The 21,517-nt window shown below is 42.6% G+C and overlaps 3 protein-coding genes, 1 long non-coding RNA gene and 1 other non-coding gene across 6 annotated transcripts; 2 read left to right on the top strand and 3 right to left on the bottom strand.

Annotated features, from left to right (window-relative positions):
• Positions 1–1,170: 1,170 nt before the first annotated feature.
• Positions 1,171–4,257, bottom strand: LOC100281463 (ATP-dependent RNA helicase DDX41). Its single transcript, NM_001154381.2, has 2 exons — positions 3,127–4,257; positions 1,171–2,382 (listed from the first exon to the last, which is right to left on the bottom strand). The coding sequence occupies exons 1-2, from the start codon at positions 4,116–4,118 to the stop codon at positions 1,518–1,520; spliced, it is 1,857 nt and encodes a 618-aa protein (NP_001147853.2). The 5' UTR covers positions 4,119–4,257; the 3' UTR covers positions 1,171–1,517.
• A 2,422-nt stretch (positions 4,258–6,679) lies between these two features.
• Positions 6,680–10,286, top strand: LOC103639157 (blue-light photoreceptor PHR2). Its single transcript, XM_020544234.3, has 4 exons — positions 6,680–7,741; positions 8,939–9,168; positions 9,247–9,345; positions 9,862–10,286. Exons 1-4 carry the CDS (start codon positions 6,812–6,814, stop codon positions 9,941–9,943), a joined length of 1,341 nt encoding a protein of 446 aa, XP_020399823.1. The 5' UTR covers positions 6,680–6,811; the 3' UTR covers positions 9,944–10,286.
• A 506-nt stretch (positions 10,287–10,792) lies between these two features.
• LOC111590213 (small nucleolar RNA snoR103) lies at positions 10,793–10,899 on the top strand. Its single transcript, XR_004852924.1, has one exon. It is a non-coding gene; the product is annotated as a small nucleolar RNA snoR103 (small nucleolar RNA).
• A 239-nt stretch (positions 10,900–11,138) lies between these two features.
• Positions 11,139–11,639, bottom strand: LOC109942190 (uncharacterized). 2 transcript variants are annotated; one of them, XR_002264797.1, is made up of 4 exons: positions 11,541–11,639; positions 11,384–11,452; positions 11,253–11,291; positions 11,139–11,185 (listed from the first exon to the last, which is right to left on the bottom strand). It is a non-coding gene; the product is annotated as an uncharacterized lncRNA (long non-coding RNA). The 2 variants fall into 2 exon arrangements; XR_002264796.1 differs by having other exon boundaries at positions 11,146–11,291.
• Positions 11,640–18,150: 6,511 nt separating this feature from the next.
• LOC100283043 (60S ribosomal protein L22-like) lies at positions 18,151–19,322 on the bottom strand. Its single transcript, NM_001155945.2, has 2 exons — positions 18,978–19,322; positions 18,151–18,476 (listed from the first exon to the last, which is right to left on the bottom strand). The coding sequence occupies exons 1-2, from the start codon at positions 19,232–19,234 to the stop codon at positions 18,341–18,343; spliced, it is 393 nt and encodes a 130-aa protein (NP_001149417.2). The 5' UTR covers positions 19,235–19,322; the 3' UTR covers positions 18,151–18,340.
• Between the last annotated feature and the right edge of the window lie 2,195 nt (positions 19,323–21,517).

The raw sequence follows: 21,517 nt of genomic DNA, 5'->3' as shown, positions 1-21,517 counted from the left end.
GAGTTAATTATCTAATATATTTATCGGCTTACGAGACTTGAGCTTATTTTTCAATCCTAATCTTAACAGTATAAAGTACAACTCGTGAGTTAGAACAAGCCAACTTACGAGCCTTACTTATTTTTCATTCCTAAGCTTAACTCGGAGCTCGAATTCTCTCCGTTAAGACTATCTCCAACACATCTTGTATGGCTGTGCAAAACATTGCAAAGCATCGTTGACTACTGTTTATAGAGTTGTATGGGAGGTGGGATAGTCCGGGAGCCTGGCAGTATCGGCTGTTAGAGCAACTTTAGTAGTTGTCTAAATAATAGCTCCTCAAATAAGTATTTAGCAAACTGCTAAATTTGCTTTAGGAGTAAAAAAAGATCAACCTCCAACAGTTCCTGATATATAGGAAGCTAAAACTGTTTTGAATCTTGGATAGGCCTATTTATTTCTGCGCCGCAAACAAGTTCATGCCAAATTAAGATGAGCACCAGTCGCACCGGCGGACAAGCCTGCGCATGCGTTCAATTGAATCACACCGTCCGTGTGTGTATATATATAGTTATAGCCATTGATCATTTGCTTTTGTTCATACGTACAGAGGATTAGAAGTGTAGAGGTACAAGTGTTACTTTCACTAGACACATCTAAACATATATAAAATAATTCAAAACACACGGAATAGACAATGAGTAGAACGACCATTTGGATTAAAACATCTTTGTTTAAAATGCACAATGCAGATGCATTTAACATTCAATTGGAAGATCCTTGGTCTTTATCCAACCATACAACACTAGTGTTCAGCCTCACGATACAGTATGAAAATAATAGGAGATGAAAATCACTTTCTAACCATTGGAAGTACTATCAATTTGAGCTAACAAGTCAGACACAATAAAGTTTCTACAAAACCTCAGTGCTTTCTAGGTGCCACGCTCTAGATCAAGGCGCCGAAAGTAAAAAATGTCGTGATTTGACTTTTCGGGAGTGGGAAACTAGTTGCTACATGTAGAGACCAAATTAGCTGGGATAGCAACTTAGTAAATTTACCAAGTTGATTTCAGAAGCTGTTGGAGAGGAGATTTTATAAAAACTCTTCAAATTTCTTGTTTAGAGAATTCTTTAGCCAACTACTGGAGTTGCTCTTATATGCCGAAGCAGACGTAAGATGGAAATATAGTACTGTATACAAGATCAAAATATACATACATGAGTTGAACTGAAATGTCGACTGCTTACAGAAAGGGGCTAAAACTGGTGCTTAAGAAATACGCCAGCAATTGTTCTGGTTACATTTTACAACAGGGCAGGATAATCAACTTGCGTCCTTCAAACAAGATATATGGTAGGTCAGTAGCAAGCAGTGTCATACCCAGCAGCATATCACAAGTTCGTTAACGCAGACCGTCTCCCTTCAACGATGGGGGAGGAAGGATGTTCTGGTGGCTGATACATGTGACATGTATGACCTGAAATTGCAGCATCTTAGCTTCTGATAACCACACGCAAGCATCAACCTAGAGCAATCATATTTCTCCTCGGTAACCCCCGCCGCCAAAGTAGTCTTTTCTCGAGCCAGCAATTGCCATGGACTTTTGATGCTCCAACTTCGGACAGTCACTGACACGATGGCCAAGCCCACCACAATACGCACAACCTTTGACACCACTCTCCTTGGCAATTATTTCCTCATCATCCAATGGATCGTTGAGCTCCGCCAACACCGGTGGAATCCTCTGCTTTGCCTCCTTCAGCAGGTGCTTGAGATCGAGAAGCGTGGTCTCAGTTTGGTTCTTGTTGATGAAGGTAGTTGCTATGCCAGTCTTCCCACATCGACCAGTTCGACCGATTCGGTGGACATAGTTCTCTATTTCGGCGGGCATGTCATAGTTAATGACATGCTGAATGTCAGGAAAATCAAGACCCTTCGATGCAACATCAGTAGCCACCAGAACATCCTTCCTACCAGTCTTGAAGGAGTCAATTGCGTTCTGTCTCTCCTCTTGATCTTTTCCTCCATGGATAGCAACAGCCTCCACTCCCTTTAGAAGAAGGTACTCATGGATGTAGTCGACATCAGCCTTGTTTTCACAGAAAATGAGAACAGGAGGTGGAGTCTTTTGGAGGCATTCAAGGAGGTATATAATTCTAGCATCTTCCTTTACATATTCGACTTCTTGAATGACGTCTAGATTTGCTGCTCCAGCTCTTCCCACATTGACAGTAACTGGTTTCACAAGGGCGTTCTTCGCAAAATTTTGAATCTTCTGAGGCATAGTAGCAGAAAAGAGAAGAGTTTGCCTTTGATCCTTGAAATGGTCGAAAACCTCCTTGATGTCATCTTCAAATCCTAGGTCAACCAGCCTATCCGCTTCATCTAAGGTTAAGTACCTGCAGAGATCATAAAAAGGGACATTAACTTTGAACCATGTACAACCATTGGTGGAATGGTAGGGACCCTCAAGAGAGTCAGACATTTGACTAGTTTACGCTCTATATATTCCAACCAACTGGCTATTTTCAACCAAACAAAGTATGAACTGGAAACGTAAAGCAAGCACTGACACATGGTCACATGGGATACTTAAGCAAGGATCTAGTTTGATTGACAGATTTTGAAAAAAGGCATCTTCCGAATACTTCTGGATACCAGAAGCCAGAACTACATTCAGCTGGAAGGAACAAATTAGCGAAAGATAAATAATGCAAGCTAAAATCTGAAAAATGGGCAGTGACCGGATTGTAGGTCCAGCTGCTGAGATGCTTGCTACAGCAAGCACTTGATAAAAACCGTTGCTGAACTAGAAGCAGAATAACAGGAAATACTCTAAATGCTCCTTTTCACTGTAGCTTATTATCCACCTAGTACAAAGAAAACAAGTTCAATAGTCACCATAACTTGTGTGCTGCCATGAACACATTTTCGAAGCAGGTCCATATTTTTTTTCAATTTCTTTGAAACAGGGTTCATGAAAAGAGTGACCAAGCTAAACTTTGATATTAGATAGTGCTGTTATCACTTATAACATAAAATTTTGTTCAGGTATTCACATCGGCACACCGTTAAACAGATAACATGAAGATACCCAAAAGTTTGCTATGGAAACTTGTTTCTGCTACGTCGAACACACACACCTGCAGTTGTCAAGGTTCATCTTCTTCTTGGCAAGCAAATCCTTGAGCCGACCAGGCGTTGCCACCACAATGTGCACGCCCTTCTTCAACACATCGAGCTGTGTCCTCATATCCACACCCCCAATACAAAGCAAATGCCTTATCTCCGGATAACCGGCCTCCTTAAGTGGAATGAGAAACTGCTCAATCACATCATATGTCTGCTTGGCCAGTTCCCGCGACGGGCATATGATCATCCCAAACGGGCCCTCGCCAGGCACGATCGGCATCAATGATTCCTCCTGCAGCGCCACCATGATAAGCGGCAGCACGAACACCAGAGTCTTCCCCGACCCCGTGAAAGCGATGCCTATCATGTCACGCCCAGAGAGCACAACGGGCAGCCCCTGCACCTGAATCGGCGTGGGCTGAACGATACCCCTCTCGCGCAGCTTCCGGAGCATGGGCTCCGGGAGGCGGAGATCCCGGAAATCACGCGCAGGCGGCGGTATATCGTCACCGTCGACGATGATGTGCCACTTGCGCCGGAACTCGTTGGCTTTGGCGAGCGGCATGCGGCGGAGGCGGAGGGGCGGCTTCCACCCGGTCTGGATCGGTTCCGTGTAGATGATGCCCTTGGCGATCTCGCGGACTGACCTGAGCGATTTGTTGTCTGAGAGATTTTCAATCACTTCCTTCTCCTGCTGGATGCGCTGCTCCGTGGCGGTCACCTCCGGGGCCGCGCGCTTAAGCTGCGTGGCCTTGACGAGAAGGCTGGGCTTCGCGGCGGCGTCGGGAACGGAGGTCTGCGCTGGCAAAAGAGGCGGGGGAGGTGGCATCGGGAGTGATGAGACGGCAGAGGCCGGCGCCGACTTGGAGAGGCGGAGCTGGCGGAGGCGCTCGGCCTCCATGGCCCGGCGCTTGGCGACTGGGATGTACTCCTCATAGTTTTCTTCCTCATCGGAGTTCGACGCCGCGGCGGCGGCGGCCGAGGAGGCCGCGATGGCGGACATGGGCGGTCGGGGTTGGGGCTAGGGCTTGGAGATGCCGGTGGATTTGGAGGAGGAACCGAGAAGATCGGATCGATTCACAAGGTTGGAGACATGAGGCCCAGCCCACAAACAGTAAGATACGGGAGACATTGGCAATGTTGCATTTGTGGGCTTCGCCGGTATATCATCGGGCAACAAACTATAGACATAGATGGTCCCACCAAACATAGACACAGGATGACATACAGACAACCAAAATTAGGAGTGTCAAAATCATAAATTTCTCGAGATACGGCCCTGCCAAAATACAACTGTTTCGTAAAGGTCCCGCAAGGCAGTTCTTCAAAGTTTCAAAATCACAAATTTCTCAAGATACGGCCCTGCCAAAATACAACTGTTTCGTAAAGGTCCCGCAAGGCGGTTCTTCGCTTCTTCCCCCGAAGTATATAACCATAGATAGGTGGGTCATGGGTGTGGTACTGGCTATAAGGTGAAAACGGCCGGTAACGGTCGGAAAAAACCTCTCACCGTTTTCACCCACATAAATTTTTGTTCGGTCGGAATCGATAAACGGGAAAGTCGGAAATGGATAACGGACGGTAAATTCCGGTATATCGAAAACGGATAAATCCGAGCAAAATAGCTCGAAATTGATCGAGAAACGGTAACTGTAATCGGAAAAGCTCACAATAAACAAATCCTAACCACACAGATGTTCATTCACATCCACATACAAGTCTCATTCACAAAAGTACACAAAACACAATCTTGTCCACATATAATTGGTCTTACACTCGTACATGTCCACTCTTAAATTTTAACACATAACACATAAGTCTTAAAACACGATTGTTCATTCACATACAAGTCTCAACCACACAAATATACAATACATAGTCATGACCACACATAAATGATCATACATGTTCACTAAAGTTTTAACCACCTAGTATATAAGTCTTAAACACACGATACATAAACTAGAAATCATGTGGCATGTCATCTGGATCACTTGATATATCTTCTATGACATCTAAAACCCTAATCTCTAAACCCTGACGGGTATAGTTTTTGCCTCTTTTTTTTGTGGATCGGGAAAATACGGGAAAATACCGGATTTTCCCGAGTATTCCGAAAACGGACGGTAAATATGTCTCACCGTTTACCGTACCGTTTTCGCAATAACACATCTCGTTTCCGTCCCGTTTTCCGTATATCTTGAAAAATCTGAAAACGGTTGAAAAAATCTGGTAAACGGTACCGAAAATTTATCGAATTTTACCGACCATTTACATCCTCTGGCTATTTGAGTCTCAGTTAGGCACGCGGAGCACCAGCGCCAAGATTTCCGGGCTCAACGGCGTGTGGGGTGGTTACCGCTGCCAAGCTCCTCCGGCGCATGCCCTTTATCGTGTCAACTCGAGGAAGAAGACCTCTGTCTGTCTGGGTCTGTCTGAACCTAACTAAGGGGGTGTTTGGTTACACCCCGCTAAAATTTAGCCCATGTCCCATCGAATGTTTGAACCTCCGTTCCGGGTATTAAATGTAGTCGGATTATAAAACTAATTTGTCAGTCGAAGATTAAAAGACGAGACGAATCTAGTTCAGTTGGTTGGGTCTATATTTCATACTCATATTTAAAAGTCAAACGCTTGATGTGACTCAAGCTAAACTTTAGCAGAAGCAACCAAACACCCCCTAAGACTTAAATCGCGAATAAAATTTTAAAAGGCATGCTTAAATTATGGATCGGAATGACACATTATGACAAGTTTAAAGATCGAAAATATATTTTACCTAAAAGTATATATATGGCTAGATTACTGGTGCTAATGATTTAAGCAGTTGATGGTTGAACGGAGACCCGCTTGCGTGCGTCCTAGTCAACCAGTTCTTTTGTAATGTCATGAAATAGACTCTCGCTCTGGTGGCTATGGCGTGGAAAAACGTCCCATAAAGATCTGTGGACGCGCTAAACGGACAGTGCACACCGAATTATGTAGTATATCTGGATCACTTGAGACATTGTTGGAGCATTTTTTTGACTAAACCCTATATTTTTTAGGCTCTGTTAGAGATGCTCTTAACTGTCCGTAGTCTTTATTATATAATGGTTTGGGCGTTTACGTACTTGCATCCATTCATGTGTTGTGTTGGAAGCAGATCCATTCAACGGGTCTATAGAAGATGTTTCGAGGCAACGATCATAATAAGATGGTAGAATAACGTGCTATATATATTTATCCGTGTTTGTATATAGACTACATCGTTTATATAATAGAGATAAGATATTGAATGTGTAATTTATAGGGACAAAATATTGTAGAAGACACGGCTAGACTAAAATCGCACCAAGCCACAACGAATAAGCTAGAGGTTGTTTGAATACACTAAAACTAATAGTTAGTGGATAAAATTAGTTGAAATATACAAACACCGTAGCTATGAACTATTAGCTATCTTGGTAGTTAGTTAATAGTTAATTAGCTATTTTTCACTAAAAAAATTAGTCAGTTAACGATGGTAGTGACAATAGGTTCGATCCCGATTCTGGTAAAACCCCAGACCACCACCTTTCCCACCGCCTTGCTTCCCCTCCGAGGCTCCGACCCACCCGCACCTCTCCGACATCTCACTAGTTAGTCACTCCCCATCCGCTGTTCCGCGCCACCAAATCCCTACCTCCACCCATTCATACGCCCATCCCACCAACCATGGCCACCGCCTCCGACTCTGACGCCGGCGCCCAGCCGCGCGACGACCCCAGCCTTCTCCCGTTCGCCTCCTTCTCGTTCGCGCTCTCCATCCGCGCGCCGGCAACCCCCACACTCGCCTCTGTCCCCTCCACCATCCACCTCCCCACTCAAATCTCTACACTCGCCGTCTGCCTCCACCCCTCCGCCGCGCAGCCCCTTCCCCGCCGTCCCACCCGCCTCAATTCCGCCACCTACTCCGTCATCTCCCCGCTGCCCTCCTCAACGCCGGGCCTCTCCCGCTCCTTCCCCTCGGGCGCACCCGCCGCCTCCGGGCGCCGCCGCACGCTGGTCTGGTTCCGCGCCGACCTCCGCCTCCACGACCACGAGCCGTTCCACGCCGCAGCGGGGGCGTCCTCCTCCCTTCTCCCGGTCTTCGTCTTCGACCCGCGGGACTTCGGCAAGTCCCCCTCGGGGTTCGACCGAACGGGCCCATACCGCGCCAACTTCCTTCTTGACTCAGTCGCTGACCTGCGCCGGAGCCTCCGCGCCCGCGGCGGGGACCTGGTGGTGCGCGTGGGCAGGCCCGAAGTGGTCATCCCCGAGCTCGCGCGGGCAGCGGGCGCGGAGGCCGTGTACGCTCACGGGGAGGTATCACGGGACGAAGTCCGCACCGAGGAGAGGGTGCAAAAGGCTGTGGAGAAGGAGGGTATCAACGTGAAGTACTTCTGGGGTAGCACGCTGTACCACGTGGAAGACCTTCCCTTCCGCCTCGACGACATGCCGTCCAACTATGGCGGCTTCAGGGAGGCCGTAAAGAGGCTGGACGTCAGAAAGGTGCTGGAGGCGCCCGAGGAGGTCAAGTGCGTGCCCATGAAGAATGTGCTCGAGCCCGGCGACATCCCCACGCTTGCTGAGCTCGGTCTCACTGCGCCACCAGCCATGGCACAGGTGAGTCGGCTTCGAGACATAGATCACTTTCTTTTCCTGTAGCATGCTTTTAGATCTTCAGCTAGGTTCAGCATCTTGACATTTAGGCCCGAGTTCACTTTATAGTCTATACGTGGTAAAGGTTTCTGGCATTCAGTACTTCTAAGTAAATTGTACAGGTACAGCTAGAACCTAGAAATGGATGGATGTTGCTAATTATGGCATGCTTTGTTTTCATTTACAATTTGGCTATATATTCCATTTCTTACTTCCTTTAGGCATATCTTTGGGTATGTTGGGTCTTTGACAGGGCATAGTTAAGGCCCAGTTAGCTTCTGATTTCAGCACATCTGTAACTGCAAAATTTGTGCATGAGGAACTAGTGCGGCTGTGAATGGATGCTGCGCTGCTGCAGCAATCTCAGCCCAACAGGCCATTAATAATTCCTCAACGTGAAGAAACGTTACCCATCCGTCAGAGGGCAGAGGCTCAACATGTGGCAATGTTGCCTGGTCGCATACGGCGCACGTGTTTGGCTCGACGTGATACCAGGGGTATCAGCCGTTTCTCACAAAAAAAACTAGTTAAATAAAATCAGATATTAAATTTGTTCCTCTTGTCCTATTACGAAGGTGTGTCAGCGCGGTGTCAATATTGCTTGCTGTCTGTGAATCCTTTTTTGTTCACAGCTATGGTAGTATTGTCCGAGTAGCAAGCAGTTTTGTCTCAATCAGATATGCCAAATTCCAGTCCTTCTGCAATTGAATTGTTTATAGCAGTCTCACCTTCATCTGCATTAGCAATTAGCTTGGTTTTCATCATCATGACAGCTCCTTTTTTTTTGCACTTTGCAGCTTTAGAACTGAGTCACAATGGCAACTTATGATTTTGGTCTGGGACACCTTAAACCCGCAGTTTTACGCTCTTATGATTCGTTTGTGTAGAATACATAGAACTAAATTGATATCTCAAAGGGGCTCCAACATCAATGTGGAAGTGGAATGCTGAGCTGTGTTACTTTCCCCAAAGAACAAATATTCATCTGCTGTTAATGTGGACAGGGACACCAGTGATAGGATTGTCACTTTTAAATACCTTGTGTTAGTGCCATGGGCATTTTTTCCCCAGTAGTTGGTACCAAAGACCCATTCACTTCTGCATTTTTACTCCTTTGTGCAGTGCATATTGATACTTACATTTAATTATTTCTTCATTTAGGACTCGAAACCTGCTGTTGGCTCTACTCTCATTGGTGGTGAGACAGGAGCTCTGGAGAGGTTGAAGAAGTTTGCTGCAGAATGCTCTATGCAGCCAAACAAAGCAGATAAAAGCAATACCCAAGATAGCATATATGGTGCTAATTTCTCCTGCAAAATTTCTCCATGGCTCGCTACAGGTTGCCTTTCTCCAAGGTTCATGTATGAGGAGTTGAAGAAGCATGCTACTAGGTATGCAAGTTCGCTGAACCCAAGTTCACCATTATATGAATTTGTTTGTCTATAATTAAATGATTCTTTTCTTCCCAGAGCAATTTCTTCTGAGTCAACACCCAAGAATAATGATGGCACATCTGATGCTGGGACAAATTGGTTAATGTTTGAGTTGCTATGGAGAGATTTCTTCAGGTACGTATCGCTTGCCCTCTGTTTGAGATGACTAGCCTTGTGCCGTTGTATTGCAACGGATATGATATAGGCAATGCATGCTGGAAACTCTAGACAATATTAAGTCATCCTGTATGCATGAGCATTCAGGACATTCTTACATTGAAAACTCAAATTTTGTATCATACTAATTCATCAAATGATCAATATTTTGGTTGCTAACCTATTCATCATGTATATAGTCCTATACCTGCATTGTCTTGTAAATAAATTTTGTGTAAACTGTAGTCTAGGTAATGTGAATACTCCTGGGACTCTTGAGTTTTTTTTTCATCTGTATTTTAACTGTTTCACTAGTTAAGGAAATATGTGATAGAGTGCAACTATTGTAGCTTTCTCCATGTGTTCTATGTTTTAAATAGGTTAACTAAAACCAACGTATCCTAGTTGCTAGGCAGATGTGCAATTGCACTAATCTTCAATGTGGTCTGAACTGAATAATTAATGACCAAACTGATGAATAATGAAATATGTCAGGTTCATCACAAAGAAGTACAGCTCTGTACAGAAGACATCTGAAGTTGCCACTGGTTGCACTCCGGCCCCAGCGCTTGCATGAACATACTTACACAAAGCTGATCGGCAGCTGCTTTTTTTGGTGATGAACTTATGTAGTGTGTGTGTGGGGGGGGGGGGGGGGGGGGATTCTATGCCTGAGGGCAGACAAATAGTCGGATCGAACTGGCTTTAGACTATACAGTTCTGTGTATCATGGGTCGAGCAGATCGGATGGTCAATATAGATATGATTCGACGGCATCTACCTGATGCTACACAAATATCACTATATATGACTCCCACATATAGATTTTTTCCCCTTTGTTTGGTGTGTTAATGTGATGGTATTGGATGAAATATAATCTCGACCAATGCCTTATCATGTCTTCTGAGGGACAATCGGCATTCATGTTAGTCTCCATGTCGCAAGTTCACATATGATCCCTTCATTTTTTAGAGCAACTAGATCAATAGGCGCGCGTTGCGCGCCCTATGGTAGTGCGTTGAAACTACAAAGAAATGAAAAACATAAATATCACAACACTCTTTCTCTTTTGTAATTATAGCCTTCAAATAGTAAATATGTACCTCTATACGCTCTTAACTTAATCGCCTCATTCTTGGCAGGTTTCATGAGTTGCTTCTTTCTGTAAATGTGGACAAAGAATAGGGTTGATGGAATTTAGTTGACTATTAAATGATTTGTAAGTGCTCATAATGGGACCACATTCACTTGCAAGAGATTAGTAAGAACCTAGCAGGATACATTTCTTTATTCTTGATTTACATTTTTAACTTGCAAATATGCTGGTGGTCTTACTACTGATACAGTCATATATTTACAGAAACATAATTTGACGAGTAAAATATTTTATTTTATATGGTTTCTACGATGCCCTAATCTTGGTAGGCCGCATAAGTTGCGACCTACTGTAAATATGGGCAAACATTGAAATTGAAGAGATTTAGGTGAGCGCTATGTGAGTCATAGGTGCTCATAAAGGACCATCACGCATTTAGGGTTGCTAGAAGCATGGTGCATGGATACAATACAATATGTTCAGGTGCATAGACAATGTTGCATAATAATGACTTGCGATCCTCTAATATTTTTATCCACAAATTTCAATGCCTAATACTTGGTGCTCTACATGATTTGCATTCAATCTAAAAGTGCACAGATAACAAATTGATGGAAAGTATGTGTACTGTTCACAGTACCACTATGCAGAAACAGAAATGGAAGTCTTACAGGAGTGAAAAGAGCTTCAGGAGCCTACTTTAATAACTCTTCCATCTGGAAGCTGATCACAAAAACTAAGCTTACAGTAAGAAAAGGAACAGGGAAGAAATGCAAGCAGGACAACTTACAGTGTAACTTTTCACATGGATTGTGGTCTCAAGTCCTAGCTGGTATTCTCGTTTGTAATCATAACAATATATAATTTAACTATCATGACCACATAGATAGAAACAATAATAAGAAAAATAAAGCAACTTACCTTATATAGAACAGTTTCTCTTTTATTTCTCTGACAGTCTCAAAATCAGCAGATTTATTCATGGCATACCTTTTAAAGTGGGAGAATTGATTGAATTAGAAAAATAATGTACCAACAACTGCAGAAGACAACATCTTCAGAGCAAGATATGTATTACCCTTTCCTTGAGAGTAGGTCAACAAGATAAGATGTTATATGCCTTCCAGCTACATTCATGCTCTATGTCAGATGTGGATAAGAGTATCCATCAACTACAGGCACCTGAACACATGGAAAAAGATGATAGTACAAATTTAAATTCTAAAGTGAAATAAATTAGTTAAACTTAAAAGCTTCACATCAAAGTATCTGTTAAACGAGACACTTGTAGCACATGGATAAAAAAGATTGCTCACTGATCCAAACTTAATATCCTAAATGGAAACAGGTTTTGTGACATGAGTCAAGTCACATGGTTGTAGATTTTTTAAAGCAAATAATGTAAAAAACATAAAAAAGGCACGCTGAAAATAGAAAAGAGTATGAGATGCAGAGGATTCAAACATTGTTTTAAAACCAGATAATACACAATGGTCAATTAGATAGGGCATGGACCCCAACGAGACGGTCAGCCTCCTCTCCCAAGGTCCGTGGCGCTGTCCTCTCCCCAGTCCCCCCATTCCCACGATTTTGTGCCTATTTAGCTGTTCGTTGTAGCATGTGTTGCTGCATCTACCTGATTGAAACATTGTTTTAAAACCAGATAATACGCAATGGTCTAATTTATAAATAAAGAATTGCAAGTGTTTATGTCAAGTTGTACAGAAGAAAAGTTTAAATTCCGGTGTTATGTCAAGCAAGTAGTATATGCTAAGATAATACAAGTCCTCAGGTTTGTTCATTAGTATAACAGTTTTATCTCAAGCGAAAACCTTTTCATTTTGAAGGTTGTAATTGTAAACAAGCAGTTCCAAAATCACAGTAAGTAGAGATTAAATGCATCTTTTTCACTTGGGCTTGGGCATTTCAGCATCAGTTAGGTGGATCGATTATTATGTAAGGAAGACGAACACAAACTATTCAACTGCAATAAACACTCATTGAAGACCTTGAAAATCTAATAAAAAGATTCTACAAAATTTGTGAATGCAAACTTTATAAAAAAACAAACCTCTTGTCCGATATAATATCAGTACACAATGATTCTGAATTCACTGTCCAGATGTAGTCTCGGTTCTTTTTTCTGAAACAGAGCCCAATCTGTTCAGCTATGCGCCTATGCGCTGCACTAAATCCACCCGATTTGCAAGAGCGATCAGCATAAATAGCAAATCAACATGACAGAGCATAGGATGACATCACTCATCAGACAATTGGATTCTGATGGCTGCACACAGCCTGCTACGGCACTCTACTTAGAGCGGAACTATCCACTTTTAATTTCTGTGTTTCCTTATCTATTCCATGATAAAATAACTTACAAATCATATTCACAGTAGTCTAGGTCAATTTTCATGCATGAGTTTTCAACACTCGAGTTTGAGGGACTAATGAGAATTGTGGAACCACAACTGATAAAGAACCATGTCCGTCAATGTTCTTCCTATCAAACATAAGACAAGAAAATATATTCTCGTGCTAGATGGTGCAAAATTAAAGTTCGCCATGATGAACAACACAATAACATTTCTTCGATAAAGGAAAGTGGCAGGAAAAAAAGGGTCAGGTCCTCTTAGCAAGTAAACATGAGAATCCAATCAATGAAACTTTTTGAGATAATAGACAAAACAAATATATCTGGAGATGCCTAAACATTAAAGGTAACATGAAATACCAGAAAGAGAAACTAAAAGAGCTAACCAAATTTATGAAATTGAGAGGTATCTGGTGAACGGTTTGAGGATGACATTTGTTGGCCTTCCCTTTGCTTCCACCGATATGACTGGTAAGGAAAATAATTGATCACTCATATTCTTGAAGTTTATTTCGAACATTAAGAGATTAATCATAAGCATTAAATCCCGCATAAGGCATAAATTCGCCGATTGCGGAGAGGGCTTCAAACTCCAGCCGCTTTTAACTAGAAGTAATTGGAATCTACTTAATAGAGTAGGTTATTTAGCTTATAATTTGACATTCCAAAACTTTTCAAAGTTTAAAAAAACCTATCTCATTCATAGGGTGATGAATGAAAATTGATTTTACGTATCACTAGGCTTTGTTCTTGGGCTCACTCCTCTATAGTAGAAATATAATACATAAATATCATTTACATATGCCAATAATAGTATACATCATATTAGCTTAATCGATTTGTTTGTAAATTAAGATTATTAGAATTCAATTCAATTCTAAGGATCCAAACGGGGTCAAGCCTCCATGCCGCAAGGTCATAGAATGTGATGATGGCCTACCCTTTCCAAGAACAATTAAAGGTGAGGGCCTTGCATATGATGATGGCCTACCCTTTCCAAGAACAATTAAAGGTGAGGGCCTTGCATACCCAACCACCATAACCATTACCACACTAATCGACAATGATTTCAATACATGAATACCAGCAGCCAGGCTCTAGCTATCTCGAGGAAAACTTCTAAGAGAACTAGCTACTCGATGGTTCGATTGCTCCTATACCTATGTGTGATGAATGATTTTACTTGTCAGTATTGCATTGAACACCCCACTCACACATAGTTCACCATATTTTGATTTTCAATAGGCGTGCGCCAACTCGAATCCTTCACTAAAGATCATGGTCGGTTAGTGGTGAGGCATGTGAAGGCTTCCTTATAACTTCCTTGTGCATCCTAGATTTCACAACCCTCGACTTGCACGCATGTCATACTCCTTGGTCTATGTTTTAAATAGATCAGATGTAGAGCTTGTAGGCCATTACAGCACAACGAATGGTTGTATCAATGAGGGCTATCGAGGGCACCTAGGCATAGCCCGTCAGCATGATTGGTAATAGTCCACACCCCGAGTCAATCGACGGACCAGCAGGGGCCATTCTGCATATGGTCGAGGATGCATTGCGAGCCCTCATCCACTTACATCTCAACAATTTTAAGTGTTCTTTAACTCTCTCTCTCTCTATGTGTGTGTGTTAGTATCCTTTTTATCCCATGATATTTGTTCGCTACATATATACCCACACAAGTAAATTGGTTGGTCAGAGAGGGATTTTACAGCGTTATTATCTTGATGGCCTTGCTCTAGGGAGCTTGAGAGAAGGATTTAGACTGGTTCAGGAAGCCCCCTTACGTCCAGTATGGTGTTGAACTCTTTGTTGCTTGCTTTGAGGGTGTTACAAGGCAAAGCATGGACTCTTGTTCTTGTGTGTATACTCGGTATCGAATTGTTCCTGGCTTGTATGCTCTGTTCGCTTCTAACTTGGCTTGTTCGAATACAAGTTGGCTTGGGTTTCTATAGGAGGCCTTGTTCCCCATATATAGCTGAAGGAGAAGAAAGTCATTGGTATAAGGAGAAATTAATGGGGCGTGCCATTTCCACCTTTGAGTTATAGGTGTCTCCTATGTTTTCAAAGGCCTACTAGCGCCAGCACAGTTGACCCCCCCAGTCCTATCACTTCTGACCTCATCGGACCAGGGGGCAAATAGATCCAACGAAGGGGTGCCCAGAGCCTTTCTATGAGGCAATGTCCCTAAGGAGGTCGTACATATGGTTGGATTTTGAGTTTTCTCCTTCTGTCTTCTCCAAGGAGTTTGATCGCCTTACACCTATGGCAAGAACCATTATGACCTATAGGTCCTTGTCCTTCGATGAGTCATGTACTCGTGTGGTTGGACATGGACGTCTTCGGAGTCTTTTGTACTATACCTGTCTCATCTGGTGTGTGCCTAGTTATGGACAACATAGTCTTAGATACTGTCCATAACTACGACTATACTAAGGTTAACAAATTCATCAAGTGAATTATACTTAGCGAAGGGGTCCATGTTTAAGGCACTAGTAGCTCCATTCACATGAGTTGACATCGTGTGTTGCTTGAAGTGGGGAAACAGTTGGTGTAGATTGATATTCGTAGTGTCGTCGATCAAGATGAAAAGAAAGAAGATGATCCAAGGCAGCATCACAAAGAAGATGATGATTAGCGAGTAAGCACGAAGACTCTCCCTACAAACTGATCGCATGCACACCCGAGTAGGTGTCACAGATGTACTCCATCTTGCTCATGCTATAAGAAATAGATATAATAGCATGAGTTGCAAAAAAAATTAAAAGATGTAGTAATCACCATAATATATACACATTACTCCGTACCCTAAATGTTTATCACACCTCTATCAATTTAGTCATTAACTCTTTCATTAACCTGCCCAAGTGATAAACTAATCACCCACATAGCACGATCACGTCAATGGGTATTATCCCTTGGGTACTATCATTCCATACTCATACCCATCAAAAAAATTCTACCCATCCGGTTACCCATATCTGCTCGTGGGTATATAATCTTTACCGTATCCGTACCCATGCACGTAATTTTACCCATCGGGTAACTCGTATCCGCCATGAAAGCCTCAAATTTTAATATGTCAACCATTCAAAATATACAACAAACACACAAAATAAGTTCAACTTTAGATATAACAAACCATATGATTACATAACTTGAAAGGTAAATAAAATGATAGCTGGAGAAAGAATTTCTTTTAGCTAAGATGGGTTATATTAGATGGTAGTAGTGGTATGATGCGGTTATAATTTACCCACAGGTACATGGGTATGTATATTATCCACCCATTCATGTGCATGTCTTCCCGACGGGTAGAGGGTAGATGTTCTTGCTCATAACTATACCTTTGTGTAAAAAACCATCTCATACCCGCTTTCATATTGAGTAAAATCCATCAAATATTCGGGTTTCGAGTACCCATTGCCATATCTAATCATGAATAATACCATGGTATGTCACGTTGGCCTCGGCCAACCTAACAGTCTTAACACCTCTAGATGGCCAATGACACCTAATGCCCCGAGAACCGTAACGACTCAAAGGGTTTCCGACATCTCTAGAGCCCTGAGGGCCCCCGATGTCTCAATGAACACATAGAGGATGTCTAAGGACCCTGGTGTCCCAAATATCACAGCCTCGAGACGTCCCTAGAGCCATGAGCTCTCGAGACGTCCCAAAGGGCTGGGAGGGCTACCACCATCACATAGGCCACAAGAGGCCCCAAAAGTTAATTTGATTTAATTACATAAAATATATGTTATGCTCATATTAAATCTAATTGATAATTTGTTTGCTGGAAGTATGCAAGGAGAGGAGAGATGCTGATTTAAGAGAGGATAAAGCAACACTAGAATGTATTGATGCACACATCTATGATATGTTGATATATACCATAGAGATGGAGGCATGACATTCAAGGATTCTCTCTCTCAAATTTATACCATTATATAATCCATCAGATTAAACTTTACAAAACCCACCTAACCAATTCACCTCCACTAAATCTATTAAACAAATTACAGCAAGACTTAACACATCATCAAAATCAACAGTTAATATCATTGGATAACCACACCTTCCTTACTCATTCAAATGCAATGGACAATATTCTTTGGATCATCTCTCTCCCTCTCCCTCCCCGTGACCCTACTACCCCAGTCTCCACCTCCATCCTCTGTGGCGTCCCTACCCCGCCCTCTCCCCCTCACTCGTGTTGTCGCCGTCGACCTCTCCCCTCTAATCTTCAGGATCGTAGCGTTAGTACAAGCTATATGGTATTAGAAGACAATCAAAGAGAGTGAGATTTATTTTAAGATGACTCGCTAAATTAATATTATGAAGTTACATTGGTCATATCGTTGCCTACCAAATTAATCATATGAAGTTCTACATTGGACATCGTAATATAGGTTGCACGTATTTTAGGGAATGATTTTCGATACTTAAATTACGTCATTTTAATTAATTGCTTCAAAATTTATTTGATGTTCATGGGACCTACTATGCAAATAAGGTGGTGTTTTTAATTAATTGCTTCAAATTTTAATTGATGCTCATGTGACCTACTATGCAAGTAATGTGGTGTTTAAGTCCAACGTAATCAGATACCACACTATAAACTGATACCGGTCTATTCAAACTTATTAGCACTGTCATTCAAGTGTGAATCATTACCATTACAAATAGTACCTAAGTTCCAAAAAACACATAAAAGGGCTCAAGTTACAACAAAGCACTCACTAAGTTTTATTTTTATTTTAGGTTTGAAAGGAAATGGATTTAATTATTCCTAAATTTTCATGGGGCTATTATCTTTGTGGCCCTCGATAGAAATTTACAATTGTAATTTTATCCACAAAAACTCAACTTTATGATTTTGGACCTCCTTAAGTCTAGACGTGTTTTGTTATAGGCACTTAAGACCGTGTCCAGTTTACTCAAAGCACTGTTTATAAAGTGCAATTTAAAATAGAAGATAGGATGAGTGAGCTACCGAAGATAGTCTTATGATGTGAAGACAAAACCACAATTACCCTTCATTTGTAAACAAGGGGCCCAAACTTGTTTTTTTCCCAAAAAGGATGCCAAAAATAACAGTTGGATTTTAGAGGGTAAAATCACAATTGTACTTATATCCAAGGACAGTAACACGATGGCCCAGATTTTCGTATGAGCACTTGCTATGTCAGACACATCTAGGCCTTTATTTGGAAGTTTTTCGTATTCCTATTTTACGAAAACTAACTCCAACATTTTAGATGCAAACTTTGAAATTCAGTTCGACAGCCGCTCATACGCGGCGACGGAAGCAAGAACCATCAATTCTTGGACTCGATTATGTAAGCATCACATGAGAAGTCCCAGCACGCTTAAAAACATTCAGAAGACCAATTTAAACATCAAAACTCATCCCTTAAAAGGCTACAGTATGAGTGTCTCAACACATCCAGAGTTCATATGACAGAGATAAGGCGGTGCGTCTATAAGGTCTAAGCCTCCTATTCCTCCTCGTTCTCAGCAATGTTGAAGTACCGTAGCTCATATACACTGCGGTCCTTGCTTGCCGCTACAACTCGGAGCCAGTCACGCACATTGTGCTTCTTCAGGTACTTCTTGGTCAAGTACTTCAGGTACCTGAGAATGGAGCAACGATGTTTCGTAAACTTAACAAAGAACCACTTGTTTTGCAGTGCAAACATATAAGCTTTGCATTGGAGAAGAGCACAAAGTAAGCCCCTGTTATTCTAGCATCTTGCTTGCATTGCATCTCATAATAACTTGTAATAACAATTGTGCTAGGTGTAGATATGCAGCAAAGTGCTAATAAATGTGTCAGAACAATAACGACTCGCGTAATAGTTCATGTGTTTGATGTGTCCTAGCAAGCGACTAACGCAAACTTAGTTCTATTTACTTAATATCCGCACAATGATTCACTAGCTGCAACACACACCAAAAAAACGAACTCAAAATACCTAATACTGCGGATTGACCAGTTCATTCATTACGGCACGGATAAGAACACATACAGATCAATGCTTCAGCAGTGATATATCCAAAAGAAATCGGCAATCGGCACAAAGGATGCGAGCGTGGATCTGAGCGGGAGAGCTAGCAAGCTTTGTGCTTAAATACCTCTTAGAGAAAGGCCCGTCGGAGGTGACGGTGACCTTGGACTTATCGCGGGTGACGGTGACGCCCTCGCCGAGCTGGCCGGCCTTGCCTCCAGCGACCTTGATGCGCTCCTGCAGGAACTTCTCGAGCGTGGCGATCTCCATGATCTTGTCCTCGACGGGCTTGGTGCAGTCGATCGTGAACGTGACGGAGCCCTTCTTCTTGCCGCCGCCGGCGGCCGCACCACCCTTCGCCCCAGCCACCACGCCGCGCGCCATCTCCCCTCCTCCGCCTCCGCCTCGCTCGGCTCGTCCGCGTGCCCCGCTGCTTCGCTGGTGGCTGCGCGGGAGGGACGATAGGGTTTTTGAGGAGGCGACGTGGAGATGGCTATATCAGTAGTAGGGCTGGACGGATCGGACGGCCAGGGTTGGTTGATGGGGTTCGTGTACAGTTTGGGCCTTTCGGCCGTCAAGGGACGCTCTCGTGGCCTTCGTGTGGCCCGTTCAAAGATGGAGTAGTCACTAGTCTTTCAGAATCCGTGCTGATACATACATTCCAGCACGAGTTACAATTACGCATGCAATTTGCTCTCCACACATCCAACTATCCAAGCAAGCACCCCCAAGATCGTGATAGTGACGCTCACAGCATGGTCTTCGACTGTACTTTACCGCACTGCACTTGCGACTCTACCTACTCTAGCTTCTGCATATACCCCCGAAAACCTTCTGAATTCGATTGATATTTCCCCCTCGCACTGCATGGATGGATCGCTCGAAATTAGAACGAACGCACGCATGCGAATCTGAAGTTGGCTCCGACGATCCGGCTAGCTATTTGCCGGGTTAATTGCGCTGTTGTTGGTCTCCGCCTACCAAGACGCCGGCGCGGAAGTCGTGGACCATGGTCCATGGGCTCCTACAGTCCCACGGCCCCACCCCAGTCCCCAGCAGCTGCGCTGCTTGGTGGTCGATGGTCTCCTGCACCACCTCGGCCAGCTCCAGCATCGTGAACTCGCCCGGGTTCCCCAGTTTGAACGGGCCCACGTGCTCCCCCTCCATCAGCTTCATCAGCCCGTCTGCCATCCATCAGAGACCCACTGTATGTGCAGAGTCGGTGTGTCTCTTCCATGGCATGTATAGTGCACGTTTGGATCCAGAAATTTAAACAAAACTGACTAAAGTTTAATCACTAAGGGCTAGTTTGGGAACCCTATTTTTAAGGGAAATTAGTTCATTTTCCTTTGAAAAATAGGAATCCTTTAGGAAAATGCAGTTCTCAAACTAACCCTAAGAGGTAAAGATCCGTACATATTAGGGCTAGTTTGGCACCCCTATTTTTCCGTGGGATTTTCAATTTCTCATGAGAAAATAAACTAATTTTCCTTCAGAAAATAAAAAAAACATTGAAAAAATGATATTCCCATACTAGCTCTTAAAAACTATTTTATTCTCTTCGGGGTTCCTTGACTCCTGGAGATTGAGATTGAGGGAAAAATTAACTTAATTTTCCTTTTAACCTCCTAGAATCCTTAAGGTGATTTAAGTTTCCAAACTTGTACTAAAAGTTAAAAGTGACTAAGAAATTAAAAGCGTATCTTTTTAGTCACTTTTAGCTTCTAATAAGAAGCTAAATCTTAATTGATTTGCTTTAACTTATAGATCCAAATAGATCCTAATTCATCGGTTCTATTAACATGCGTCATAAATTTGTGTTCTTGATTGATTTGTCTTGATATTGTGCACAAAAAATAGAGCTAGCCTAGTTTGTGCACACAAATAAAGCTAATATCATGTGCATAAAATAATCATTATACGATATTACATGTCACTCAAATGTGCCGAGATGAAATCCATGTCTGGTTAGCGAAATCTACACAGTTATTTTAACTTGATCTTTTTAAGAATATAGCCTGTGGAGTTATTTATGTTTACTTAGCGAAGTTAAAAGTGGAACAAAAAGATAAAGCATAGCAATCCTAGCTAAATCCTTAGGTTGCATTTGGTTTGAGGACACGATAGAGTTGGACAGTTCTAACCTTAGAGGTTGTTTGGTTTCCATATCTCAAACTTTAGTGACTAATATTTAGTCACTTTTAATCCCTAAGTTATCAAATAGTATGAAAATCATAGAGACTAAAGTTTAGTTTCTAAAATTTATGAGAGCGACCAAAGGAACCAAACACCCACTTATTCTCGTAGACGGGATTGTTCCAATCTCATGTTTTGTTGATAACGATCTCTACTCTCTTAAAGCACGAGTTTTGACTGATGTCATACGAAATGCGCGAAGAGTGTTAGAAGAAACATTTCCAAGTGATCTTCATATCGTGGTTTTCTCGGTAGCTTTATGATGTATTATAGTCACAATTGATACACAATTCGTTATGGTTGTTGTCAACGGATACTCCATTTTTTGTACAACATCGGGCCCACGAAATTCTTAGGGACAGCCCTAGCCCTTAACACTGCTCCATTAGCATCGAAGCTCATCGTGTTGGAGCTTGTCGTGCTTGTGCTACTTGCTCATGCCGAAGCTTCGCTCACACCCCGTCGGGGTCG

This window comes from Zea mays, chromosome 9 (assembly GCF_902167145.1).
Source record: "Zea mays cultivar B73 chromosome 9, Zm-B73-REFERENCE-NAM-5.0, whole genome shotgun sequence".
Classification (NCBI taxonomy): Eukaryota; Viridiplantae; Streptophyta; class Magnoliopsida; order Poales; family Poaceae; genus Zea; species Zea mays.
This window is presented reverse-complemented; position numbering and strand designations above follow the sequence as displayed.

Bases quoted from the DNA above. Each gene is read 5' to 3' on its own strand.
- LOC100281463 (NM_001154381.2), bottom strand. From the start codon at position 4,118: ATGTCCGCCATCGCGGCCTCCTCGGCCGCCGCCGCCGCGGCGTCGAAC. The intron at 2,383-3,126 runs GTGTGTGTGTTC...TGATCTCTGCAG, and splicing joins ATGAACCTTGACAACTGCAG to GTACTTAACCTTAGATGAAG.
- LOC103639157 (XM_020544234.3), top strand. From the start codon at position 6,812: ATGGCCACCGCCTCCGACTCTGACGCCGGCGCCCAGCCGCGCGACGAC. The intron at 7,742-8,938 runs GTGAGTCGGCTT...TTCTTCATTTAG, and splicing joins CGCCACCAGCCATGGCACAG to GACTCGAAACCTGCTGTTGG. The intron at 9,169-9,246 runs GTATGCAAGTTC...TTTTCTTCCCAG, and splicing joins TTGAAGAAGCATGCTACTAG to AGCAATTTCTTCTGAGTCAA.
- LOC100283043 (NM_001155945.2), bottom strand. From the start codon at position 19,234: ATGGCGCGCGGCGTGGTGGCTGGGGCGAAGGGTGGTGCGGCCGCCGGC. The intron at 18,477-18,977 runs GTATTTAAGCAC...CTCCATTCTCAG, and splicing joins GACGGGCCTTTCTCTAAGAG to GTACCTGAAGTACTTGACCA.